Raw genomic sequence first — 13478 nt, forward strand, 5'->3', positions numbered from 1 at the left:
TTCAGTATGATAGCCTTAGTTTTTCCTTATGGTAGTTAACCAACAAAATTGGCTTTTGTTTATAGATTTTCTGTTGTTGTTCAATTTGCTTTCAGTTCCATGAGTCTAAAAGCATCCTTTGACAGAAAGTTCTGTTTTTCTCCCAGACTCTTCTTTAGACTTACAGAAAACATCTTGGACCTAATTAACCTAGATATATACATGAGGGTACCTTTTATTATTCTATGATGATGAGAGCAGATATAGTGAGGTGGACAAAAGTAGGTTTACAGTTGCTTATCTAAATAAAGACAATACATAATACATAAATAATAATACAACTCCCAACTCTAAACCTATTTTTGCCTCCCCTGTAGATAGCAGAAAGTTCATCTACATTTGCTATTAGCACTTAATATCTTTGGCTAAAGTGGGGAAGACATAAGTAAGAGTATCCATCAGACTCACCCTCGGGATGAAGAGTTTTAAGAAGCAGTGAGCTCAGTGTGTGGACTTTCTTTCATCAAAATATTTACTTAATAATCTCCCTGCTTTTATTTAATACTATATATAAATTGCCCCAAAAAGAACTCAGAAAATATAGTTATTTGAAGGATTACTTGAGATTTCAATTCAGTGTATATTAAAAAGCCTTTGAATTATTTTTTCCACCTCTCTGGCAGAACTACAACAGGAGAGTAGGAAAAAAAATAGCAGAAGGAAACTAAAGCTATTGTATTGAAACATTTAAAATCCTTCCTGTATATCCAAGTTTATATTTTCAAAATAACCATTGCCTTTTAAGACTAACCCAAGTCCTTTGAAATATGTTTGAAAATGTCTCAATCTTTCCTTTATAAACCTTGTGTTTTACCGCCAAGGAGTCAAATTTTATTAAACACTTTAATTTTTTAACATTTTAAAAATTATAATACCTTAGTAAACTAATTGGTATTCCCTACCAAAATACAATTCCTAATATTTTAAAGTTCTTCCCAGCAGGAGACTTGTAGATATTTGCCCTGTGATCATACTTGGTCATAGACAGGAGAAACCATCCCAATCCTTGTGTGTGTGTGTGTGTGTGTGTGTGTGTGTGTGTGTGTGTGTGAGAGAGAGAGAGAGAGAGAGAGAGAGAGAGAAAGAGAGAGAGAGAGACAGGGAGAGGGACGGATAGGAACAGGCAGATAGAAATAGAGATGAGAAGCATCAATTCTTCGTTGTGACACCTTAGTTGTTCATTGATTACTTTCTTTTTTTTTTTTTTTTTTTTTTTCATTTTTCTGAAGCTGGAAACAGAGAGAGACAGTCTGACAGACTCCCGCATGCGCCCGACCGGGATCCACCCGGCACGCCCACCAGGGGCGACACTCTGCCCACCAGGGGGCGATGCTCTGCCCATCCTGGGCATCGCCATGTTGCGACCAGAGCCACTCTAGCGCCTGAGGCAGAGGCCACAGAGCCATCCCCAGCGCCCGGGCCATCTTTGCTCCAATGGAGCCTTGGCTGCAGGAGGGGAAGAGAGAGACAGAGAGGAAAGCGCGGCGGAGGGGTGGAGAAGCAAATGGGCGCTTCTCCTGTGTGCCCTGGCCGGGAATCGAACCTGGGTCCTCCGCACACTAGGCCGACGCTCTACCGCTGAGCCAACCGGCCAGGGCGATTACTTTCTTATATGTGCCTTGATGGGGGGCTACAGCAGAGCAAGGGACCCCTTGCTCAAGCCAGCAACCATGGAGTCATGTCTATGATCCTGCACTTAGGTTGATGAGCCCACATTCAAGCTGGATGAGCCCACACTCAAGCCAGTGACCTTGGGGTTTTGAACCTGGGTCTTCTGTGTCCCAGTTCAATGCTCTATCCACTGTACCACCAGCTGGTCAGGCTCTTTACCTTTTTATTGACATGTGTTTGTTTATTTCATAAGTCATTGGCTTGGCTTTTCTGGGAGGAGACCTGGGCCTCCCTCCTGAGGATTGTCTACTCCATCAGCTCTGAGCCTCATAGGATAAGGGCACAGTGAGCAGCCAACAAAACCCCATAGTGTGTGTGATCTTGTGCGCAGCAGTGCCACAGAGAAAGCCACCACTCCAAGAAGATTGGAGAGTCGAGCTTTATTCTCTTAGATGTAAATCATTCCTTCCTTTGTTCACCATGAGTTCTTTATCTTCATTTGGGATAATTACTTATACCCATACTGAGTTGGATCAGTGAGGTAATGCATGTAAGGAACTAAGCAGAACTCTGCATACTGACAACTCAGGCTGTGTAAATTCTGTCGCTACATTTCTAAAGCTGAGAGTCAAATGCAGAACGGCCTCTGGTCCATGTTTACTCATGCTGCTCGAGCTAGAACCATGCCACCAAGCTCTTTTATTTCTGTTCCCTACCATTATTTTCCCAAGTAATTCTATATTTATCATAATTGTGCCAGTATTGTAAGTACTCTGATAACAGGTTTATCATAATTTGAGACTTAAGGTAAGTAACAAAATAAAAACAAGTGGAAGTTAAGGACTAAATTGCACATGACATTTTGTCTTGGCTAAATATTTATACCGGTATCAGAGCAGACAGGGCAACATTCTCCTTCAGGGATGACTGTTTGGGGGCACTTCTGAGGATAGCACACAGTTTCATCACAGAGCACTCTTCCATTGGAGCAGAGGCAGGTAGTGCAGGGCTCCGGAGACCACACAGCTTTGTTGTACATGGTCATCCCATTTACGAAACAGCGACCCTCCTTTCCTAGGAGAGAACAGGTGACATTTAAATTCCTTGCGTGGTTACCAGCACCTGTGAATGGCAGTGAGCACAATGTGAAGTCAACCTCTTAGAACCACAGAAGAATAACACTCTGTGTGTTCATGCTTAGAGTAAACAAAGCTAATAAATGAAATGCTTTTCACCTGCTCTACTCTCAGCCTCTCTCAGATTCTGACAGTGACCTCCTCATGGTCACTTGACTCTGAACTGCACTTCTGTCCTGTATCTGTCAGGGTGGCTAAGTTATCCATCACTGGATATGTGGATAAGTGTGTCAACTAAGCAGAGCATTAGACAGCTGATACAAATATTAGAGGGAGTATTTTTCTTCTGACCCTAACATCATTCCTAATAACTCTTCATCTGATGAGCCATTGTCTCCAAATTCTACCCCCATATGAGCTCTCACATTTGTTCCATACTTTCCCTCACCACTGTGATAGTCCCGTTCAAGCCCTACCCAACTCTCATTTGAATACTTGCAGTAGACTAATCCCACCCACCCAATTTCTCCTTTGGAGAAAACATAGATTCACGTAATTTTTTCCTGAATATAAATGTACTATATTCTGTCAAAATTCTGACAGCCTTTTCTGCAAAAATGTGGACCATTAAATAATCATTCTTAAAAGCGGTGGTTGAACCATTTGGTAGAATTTCCGATCTTTTCAACCTTTAAAAATTCAGTAATTTAGCCTATATAAGATAAAATAGCGTAACTCCATTTTTTGTTGAAAACTTTTTGATTGAAAATATTTAATAGCCATATGTTCATAAAATCATCTGAATCACTTATTTCTATACCCTAGATGATATAAGTGAAAAAGCAGTTTACAGATTTATGTGTATATTATCTCTGTTATGATTACAGCTGTTTAAAATACATGGCATAGTAGTAAATAGGCTAGAAATAAAACAAAGTATAACTATGGTTTTATAAGTATAGTTGTAGGATAACTTTCTTTGTTTTCCAATAATTTTATAAGTGCATTCTATGAATGATTTTTTAAATTAAATGAAAATTTATCTTCATAGATTAAATCAAAAGATTAGTTGAATTTTAAAAAAATTATCTTCATGGAGGTTCTTTTTCTCTCCCTCTCTCCAGTACTGCTTTCTTACCTGGTAGTACATTATAGCTTGATTCTACTCCAAGAACACTTAGAAAGGATTCAAACTTCTCCTCTGTGCTGTGTTCCGCGTTAACCCTGGGGAGTGTTGCTGCGGGTGTCGTCACAGTTGCTGGCTGAGTTCTGAGCTGTCTGTCGGCTCTGTGGTTAGGTGAAGAGCTTTTCTTCAGTCTTCTGTGATGCATCTTCCTCCTTTGCTTCCTGGGAGTTTCATCATTTTGTCCAAAGTCAATTTGAGAAATGATAAGCAGAAGAAAACAAAACAAACCTGCAAACTTCATGCTTGCTTCTTCACCGTCCACTCACTAGAATGAGAATAAACAGAATATTCAAGTTCATAGTGACCAAACTTTTACCTCTGAAAACTGAGTGATGGTTGCCTATATGCCTCAGTAGCAAGTTTTTGAGAAATAATACATATGATCTATGTGTTCTATTCTGTAGTATTACTGACAAATCAGAGTTTGGAATTTTTCTTTCTACATTTTATTATTTCAAACCAGGTGAACAATCCCATAAAATGTGAATAAAACAAGAAAGTGTTGACTGGTGAAGGACCCTCGCTGGGGGAGGGCGTGAGAGGCATGGCCTCTTAGCAGGCAGCGGTGGTTCCTAGGTTAGCACTAAGGAGCTACATGCAGGTGAGTGGAGCTGGACCCAGAGCCTCTGGGGCAGGCCCTCCGTGACATGGGCAGGTGTCCAGAACAGCCCTTGGAACCGGGCTCTGTGGAGGGCAGGGCAGGGCAGGTGTTGCTGCCCACATTGGAATTTTTCTATCAACATCAAAGAATTTTTACTATCGTTATCTCTAGACCAGGCAGAGAAGACTTTTTCTATAAAGGACCAGATAGTAAATATTTGAGGCTTTACAGGTCATATGTTATCTGTCACAACTACTCTGCTTGTCCCTTGCAACACAAAAACAGACAATATGTACATAGACGAGCTGTATGCCAGTAAAACTGTACCTACTAAAATAGGCAGTGGGTTCGACTTGGCACCTTGCCAACATTCTTGCCAGTTGGACAACTAGTGACTAGAGTGGACTCATGAAGTTGTGACTCCTGGAGAAACTGAAAGTTGGTTCACTGTCACTTTCTAAAGCGTCTATGAATTATTATACCAATTTTAGCAATCATATCTAATTTCTACTTTCAGCCAAGGTGGAGAGACAGACCAGATATAATTTCTCACCTAAAATAACTTAAATTTGGGCAAGGTACATAAAATAACTTTTATTTTATTTTTAGATTTTATTTATTCATTTTAGAGAGAGGAGAGAGAGAAGTGTGTGTGTGTGGGGGGGGCATCAACTCGTGTTGCTTCCTGTATGTGCCTAGACCAGGCAAGCCCAGGGTTTTGAATTCACAACCTCAGCATTCCAAGTCAAGGCTTTATCCACTGCACCACCACCGGTCAGGCTAAAACAACATTTTTAGACATTAGACATGGAAAATCAGAAGACAGAGATCCCTGAGTGAGGGACAAGATCCAAGGTGAAACCCTGCTTACTACTGAGAGAGAGTTTCTTTCCAGGCTGCAGCCCAGGGAGGGGACCCAGCTGAGTCCACAGTCGCCTTCAGTTAAAAGACAAACCTGGGGGTCTGGAGGCGCCAAAGGGGCAAGATTTTGTAGGGCAGAGTACTGAAAGGTGAGAGCTATACAGAGAAAGCCTTCCAGAGACCTCATACTGCTTAGCACATTTGTATGAGTAAACCACCTGACACTGCAGAAACAACTACCACAAAGGAAATATACCTGGGACTTGAAAAGGCCTGGGCAGTGTTCATGTGCCCACCTGTTATAGTCGAAAACCTGTACTTCACAGGGCATCAGGCAGAGGTCTCGGGATACTGGCTCAGCAGAGGAAACAGTTCACGCTGCAATAATGGCTACTTTGATCCATTTAAAGAACTGAGCAACAAGCCTTTCTGAAAGGATCACAACTATATGCAGTAATTTAAGCATGTCCCAGACTACCTTACAGTGTTTGAGAGTCCAGCAAAAATTTGCCCGGCACACAAGCAGGAAGAGCTTACCCATAATGATGAGAAAGATCAATCTATTGAAACCAATCCAGAAATGGTACAACTGACATGATTACTAAGTATGTTATTAAAAGTTATTATAACTACATTCCATATGTTCAAGAAGGTAGAGGAAAGATATTTAAAAGATCCAAATCAGACTTTAAAAGATGAAAACTACAATGTGAAAAATAAAACTACACTAAAAGGAAAGAATAGCACATTAGACATTACAGAAAAAAAGTGAACTTGAAAACATAGTCATAGAAATTATTTAAAAGGAAATGCTCGCACACACACACACACACACACACACACACATACATATAAGACCAATACAAACTTCAAGCAGGTCAGTATAATGTCTAATTTCAATACCCAAAGAAATAGAGGGCACATAAATATTTATATATAAAGAAAGAGCAGTCATTTTCTAAGCTTGATGAAAATGATAAACCCACATGTGCAAGCTCAGTGAACTCCAAACATAAGAAATATGAAAAACATTACACTAAATATTTATCATTTCAAATTTTCCTAAAACCAGTGATAAAGACAAAAGTCTTAAAAGCAACCTGAGAGGCCTGACCTGTGGTGGCGCAATGGGATAAAGTGTCGACCTGGAACACTGAGGTCGCCGGTTCGAAACCTTGGGCTTGCCTGGTCAAGGCACATATGGGAGTTGATGCTTCCTGCTCCTCCCCCTTCTCTCTCTCTCTCTCTGTCTCTCTCTCTCACTCCTCTCTCTCTAAAAAATCAATAAATAAAATATTTTTTTTAAAAAAGGCAACCAGAGAAAAAGACATAAAGTTATGGATAAAGGCATCAGAATCAGTACAAGCCAGAAGACAGTGGAGCAATGTGTTCAAGAAAGCAAAAGAAGCCTGACTAGGTGGTGGTGCAGTGGATAGAGCATCAGACTGGGACACAGAGGACCCAGGTTTGAAACTCTGAGGTCGCCAGCTTGAGCACAGGCTCATCAGCTTGAGTGGGATCACTGGCTTGAGCGTGGGATCATAGACATGACCCCAAGGTAACTGGCTTGAGCCCAAAGGTCACTGGCTTGAAGCTCAAGGTCGCTGGTTGAACCCAAGGTCACTGGCTTGAGCAAGGGTCACTCGCTCTGCTATAGCCCTGTGGTCAAGGCACATGTGAGAAAGTAATCAGTGAACAACTAAGGAGCCACAATGAAGAATTGATGCTTCTCTCTCCTTTCCTGTCTGTCCCTATCTGTATCTCTTGTCACATACACACACAGAAAAAGCGAAAGAAAACATAATTGACTATTTATACTCGACTCCTTAAAAATTGCATTAATTAATACAAGAATATGGTATTTGGGGTGTTTATAACATAAGTAGAGGTAAAATATATAACAACAGAAGCAAAGAGGCAGAAGCAGAAAATTAAATATATGTTGTAAAGACCTTGTACTATAAGCAAAGTAGAATACTATCACTTGAAGGTAAACTGTAGTAAGTTAAAGATGCATATTATGTGTCCTAAGGTAACCACTAAACAAAAAGAGTTACAGCTAATAAACCAAATAAGGAGATAAACTGGAATAATAAAAAACAAATTATTCAAAATATCTCATATGTAAATTATATTAAATGCAAATTGATTAAATGCTACAATTAAAATGCAGAGACTGCCCGACTGAGCTTTTAAAAAGCAGGACCCAATAATATGCTGCCTATAAGAAGCTAATGCTAAATAAAAGATACAAATGGGTTAAAGTTAAAAGGATGGAAAATATATACCATGGTAAACTAAGCAAAAGTGGAAATTCCAATCAAGATGACAGAGTAGGTAAACATTTTGCTCTCCTCCTCCTATGAGCACAACTGAATTATAGAACAATCAACCTGGAGAACCATTTCAAGAATAGCTAAACAGAAATCCTATAATTTTGAATATAAAGAAGAAGCCTCTTCAAGACTGTGGAGCTAGGAGGGGCAGAGACACCAAATGGGCTGGTCCCACACCTAAAGGTGGCAGGTGAGAACTGGAAGAGACATCTCAGTTGCAAGGTCACCCACTGAGGAGCAAGGAGTCCCATCCCCACACCAGGTGCCTCGGCCTGGACCACCAGTGCTTAGAAGAGCCCATATAACATCTGGCAGTGGAATCAGTGGGAATACCATTTGTCAGGTGAAATGCAAGGCTACTAAAAAACCTTGTGTCCACTTAATGGACCTGTGCACAGACTCAACTCCACACTCCAGCACAGGGACAGCAGCTCAGAAGGTGCCAGAAACACAGGGAAATACTGATTTGTGTGGTTTGAGGGACAGCAGCTCAGAAGATGCCAGAAACACACAGGGAAATACTGATTTGTGTGGTTTAACAGCAAGTGCTGGAGGAATAGCTACTCTTGTCTCTCTGTTGAGCCCTCCTCTCACACAGCCAGTGGATGGTAATGGGGAACACCACCTTTCCTTTGCTGAACACGCCCCTCACAGCCTAATCTGAATCTGCATTAGCCTGGTGACACCACTCCCTCCCCCCTAACAACTCCACCAGACTGGATCCCACCCAACTGGGGCACTGCCCCAGGGTCTTTCAGCAGCAGGAAGCTGTACTTGGCCTGCACTAGTCTTTCTTTAAAAACTCCTAGAGGTCCACAGACCTTAAGTGGAGAGCTTCTGGTCTTGCCTTTTAATGATTAGCCTAGCGCTCAGCACTGGTGCCAAATCTGAATCTGCTTAATGTGAAAAACACCACTTGCCCCACCCTGGTGGCTCCTTGAGACCTGACTCACCCAACTCAGTTACCACCCAAGACTTCTCCAGTGGCTGAGCTTCACAGGAAGCTGGAAGGCAGCAGCAGGCCTGAGGGTTCCTTGTGTCTCTAGCTGAACTGCACCAGGGTTGGTACTAGTGGAAACCAGCCTTGGTATGCAGTGTGGCCTCTCCCACATGTCTCCAGGTCCAGCACAAGCAGCTACAAGCCACAGATCACTTTGTAGCTTCTAACACAGCCCCAGGCTAGTCACAGGCGGCAGCTGACACTGGCCTGCACTGGAGCCCTTCACAAGAGGCCCCAGAAACAACACACAGTGTCTGGCTCCAGACTACAACAGAGCACCATATGACTAGCTCCACAGGTGGCCCACCTAAAGGGTGGTCTCAGCAGGTACCGCACATAGTTGCAGAAATCAATCGTATTTACGTTGCATTAAAAATATACGTAGGCCTGACCTGTGGTGGCGCAGTGGATAAAGCGTCAACATGGAAATGCTGAGGTTGCCGGTTCAAAACCCTGGGCTTGCCTGGTCAAGGCACATATGGGAGTTGATGCTTCCTGCTCCCCCCCCCTCTGTCCCCTCTCTATAATGAATAAATAAAATCTTTATATATATATATATATATATATATATATATATATATATATATATATATAAATATACGTAGGGCCTGACCAGTTGGTGGCGCAGTGGATAGAGCGTTGGACTGGGATGCCGAGGACCCAGGTTCGAGACCCCAAGGTCGCCAGCTTGAGCGTGGGCTCATCTGGTTTGAGCAAAAGCCCACCAGCTTGAATCCAAGGTCGCTGGCTCGAGCAAGGGGTTACTTGGTCTGCTGAAGGCCCGTGGTCAAGGCACATATGAGAAAGCAATCAAAGAACAATTAAGGTGTTGCAATGTGCAATGAAAAACTAATGGTTAATGCTTCTCATCTCTCCATTCCTGTTTGTCTGTCCCTGTCTATCCCTCTCTCTGACTCTCTCTTTCTGTAAAAAAAAAAAAAAAATATATATACACACACATACACACAGGTATAAATTTAACTGAGGATATAAAAGATCTGTACTCATCAAATTATAAGACATTGACAAAGATGACTGACCAGGAGGTAGCGCAGGATAGGGTGTTGACCTGAGATGCTGACGGCTCAGGTTTGAAACCCTGAGGTTGCCAACTTGAGCATGGGCTCACCACTTTGAGCATGGGATCATGGACATGATCTCATGGTCACTGACTTGAGCCCAAGGTTGCTGGCTCAGTTGGAGCCCCCCAGTCAGGGCACATATGAGAAACAATCAATGAACAACTAAAGTGTCTCAACTATGAGTTGATGCTTCTCTATCTCTCTCCCTTTCTGTCTGTCCTTGTCTATCTCTCTCATACACACTAAAAAAAAATTGTACAAAGGGGACACTGAAGAAGATACAACTACATGGAAGCATACCATCCTCACAGATGGAAAGAATTAATGTTGTTAAAATGTCCATAATACTAAAAGCAATCTGTAGATTCAATGTAATCCCTATCAAAATACCAATTGCTTTTTTTATGGAAGTACAACAAATAATCCAAAAATTTATATGGAACCACAAAAGACCCCAAATATCCACAGCAATCTTGAGAAAGAAGAACAAAGTAGAGGTATCATGCTACCTGATATCAAACTACACTACAAGGTGTAGTAATCAAAATACATAGCATGTGGCCCTGGCCGGTTGGCTCAGTGGTAGAGCGTCGGCCTGGCGTGCAGAAGTCCCGGGTTCAATTCCCGGCCAGGGCACACAGGAGAGGCGCCCATCTGCTTCTCCACCCCTCCCCCTCTCCTTCCTCTCTGTCTCTCTCTTCCCCTTCCGCAGCGAGGCTCTATTGGAGCAAAGATGGCCTGGGCGCTGGGGATGGCTCCTTGGCCTCTGCCCCAAGGGCTAGAGTGGCTCTGGTCACGACAGAGCGATGCCTCGGAGGGGCAGAGCATCGCCCCCTGGTGGGCGTGCCGGGTGGATCCCGGTCGGGCGCATGCGGGAGTCTGTCTGACTGTCTATCCCCGTTTCCTGCTTCAGAAAAATACAAATAAATAAATAAATAAATAAATAAATACATAGCATGGTACTGGCAGAAAAACAGAGCCAGAAATAATTCCATGCCTCTATGGTCAATTAATAATGTCACAAAGAAGGCAAGAATATAAACTAGGGTAAAGACAGTCTATTTAATAAATAGTGTCAGCAAAACTGGACAGGTACATGCAAAATAATGCAAATAGACTACCTTCTTACATTATATATAAGAGTAAACTCCAAATAGATTAAAGACTTAAATATAAGACCTAAAATCATAAAACGTTTAGAAGGAAACATAAGCAGTAAACTCTCTGATATTGCTCTTAGTAATATTTTTTCTGTTATATCTCCTACGACAAAGAAAACATAGGGAAACAAATAGGACTATATCAAACTTAAAAGTGTTCCACAGCAGGGGAAACCATCAGTAAAAGAAAAAGACAATCTACTGAATGAGAGAACACACTCATTAATGATACATCCAGTAAGGGGTTAATATGCAAAATTTATAAAGATCTTACACAACTTAACACCAAAAAAACAATTCAGTTTAAAATGGGCAGGGTATCTGAATATTGTTCCAAAGAGGACATACACATGGCCAATAGACATGAAAATATTCTCTTCCCTTCCTCTCTGTCTTTCTCACTCACTCACTAAAACAAACAAAAAAATTTCTCAAAGTCACTAATCATCAGACGAATGCAAATATAAACCAAAATGAGATCACTTCACACCTATAAGAATGGCTGTCATCAATAAATAAACAAGTGTTGATGAGGAAGTGGAAAAAAGGGAACCCTGTGCACTGTTGGTGGGATAGCAAATTTTGTAGTCACTATGGAAAACAATATGGAGTTTCACCAAAAAATTAAAAACAGAAACTTTTCATGACCTAGCAATTCCTCACCTGGGTAATCCAGAAGAGTAATTTGAAGAGATATATGCACCCCTTTTTTCATCTGCAGCATTATTTACAATAGTCAAGGAAGCAACCTGAATGACTATCATTAGGCAGTTGGGTAAAGAAGGTGTGGTACACGTATACAATGGAATATTACTCAGCCATAAAAAGTAATGAAATCTTACCATTTGTGACAGCATGAAATAGACTTAGAGGGTATTATGCTAAGTGAAATAAGTCAGACAGAGAAAGACAAATACCCTATGATTTTACCTTTATATGGAATCTCAAAAACAAAGTATTTAAACAAACAGAACAGAAGCAGACTCACAGACACAGAAAACAAATTCATGGATCCCAGATGAGAGCGAGGTTGGACCTGGGTGAAAAGGTAAAGGGATTAAGAAATAAAAATTGGTAGTAGCAAAATAATCATGAGATGTATTATAGAGCATAAAGAATAATTATAGGCCCTGGCCGGTTGGCTCAGTGGTACAGCGTCGGCCTGGCATGTGAAAGTCCCGGGTTCGATTCCCGGCCAGGGCACACAGGAGAAGCGCCCATCTGCTTCTCCACCTCTCCCCCTCTCCTTCCTCTCTGTCTCTCTCTCCCCCTCCCGCAGCCAAGGCTCCATTGGAGCAAAGATGGCCCGGGCGCTGGGGATGGCTCCATGGCCTCTGCCTCAGGTGCTAGAGTGGCTCTGGTCGCAACAGAGCGATGCCCCGAATGGGCAGAGCATCGCCCCCTGGTGGGCGTGCTGGGTTGATCCCTGTCAGGCGCATGTGGGAGTCTGCTTGCCTCCCCATTTCCAGCTTCAGAAAAATACAAAAAAAAAAAAAAAAGAAGAAAACAAAGAATAATTATAGTCAATAATATTGTAATAACTATGTATGGTTCCAGGTAGCGCTAGACTTATTGGGCAGATCACTTCATAAAATATATAAATGTCTATTCACGGTTTTACACCTGAAACTAATATAAAATAATAAGTGTCAACTGTAATTGAAAAATAAAAGCGGAGTACAGGGATATAAAATACAGCATAGGGATTATAGTCAGGTTGGTAACTAGACTTATTTGAGGATCATTTTATGTTATATAAATGCCTGATCATTTATATTATACACCTGAAAGTAAAATGATGTTGTATGCCAGCTGTAATTGAGAATTAAAAATAAACAAAACAAAAAACCATTAATGGTTATACTAATATCAGATGAAGTAGATAAGATGAAGAAGAAGAATATTACCAAGCACAAAGAGAGCCATTGTGTGATGCTAAACGGATCTTTTCTTCATGCAAATATAACAAATCTAAACCTCTATACAATGAACAATTCAGCTTCAAAGTAGAAAAAGATAATACTGATGAAACTGTAAAACTAAATAGACCAATTTGTAGTTATCCAAATTTTTTACTTTTCTGTCTCAAATGCTGATTTTTAAAATAGTAGATTGCAAGTTAAAATAAGATAATACTACACACCTATAGAATGGCAAAAATAAAAAACACTGACAAGTGCTGACAAGGATATGCAGCAACAGGCTCTATTATTCATTGCTGATGTGAATGCAGAGTGGTACAAAACATTTTGCCAGTGTTTTAGAAAAATGAACATATTAATATATGATGCAGCAATCATGCTGTTTGGTATTTGCCCAAATGAGTTGAAAACTTATGTCCACATGGAGACCTAAACATGGCTGATTACAGCAGTTTTATTCACAATTGCCAGATGTCCTTCAGTAGGTGAATGAATAATAATATTCAGACAATGGAATGTTATTCAGTGTTAAGAAGAAACAAGCTATCAATTATTATTTATTTATTTATTTTTTTTTACAGAGACAGAGAGAAAGTCAGAGGGA

At 41.1% G+C, this 13478-nt stretch overlaps 2 protein-coding genes across 8 annotated transcripts in view; one reads left to right on the top strand and one right to left on the bottom strand.

The window, feature by feature from the left end:
- CENPP (centromere protein P) overlaps nt 1–13478 on the top strand; it is a 261199-nt gene that overhangs the window by 178026 nt on the left and 69695 nt on the right. The window lies entirely within an intron of this gene.
- The window catches only part of ECM2 (extracellular matrix protein 2), a 49121-nt gene that overhangs the window by 19446 nt on the left and 16197 nt on the right, over nt 1–13478 (bottom strand). For all 3 annotated transcript variants that reach the window (XM_066257461.1, XM_066257460.1, XM_066257458.1), the window contains exons 2-3: nt 3865–4177; nt 2536–2724 (exon numbers count right to left, since the gene is read on the bottom strand). In XM_066257461.1, the coding sequence (XP_066113558.1) occupies nt 2536–2724; nt 3865–4153 (478 nt within the window). In that variant the 5' untranslated portion in view covers nt 4154–4177. The remainder of the gene's footprint in view (nt 1–2535; nt 2725–3864; nt 4178–13478) is intronic.

This window comes from Saccopteryx bilineata, chromosome 2 (genome assembly GCF_036850765.1).
Source record: "Saccopteryx bilineata isolate mSacBil1 chromosome 2, mSacBil1_pri_phased_curated, whole genome shotgun sequence".
NCBI classification, from domain to species: Eukaryota; Metazoa; Chordata; class Mammalia; order Chiroptera; family Emballonuridae; genus Saccopteryx; species Saccopteryx bilineata.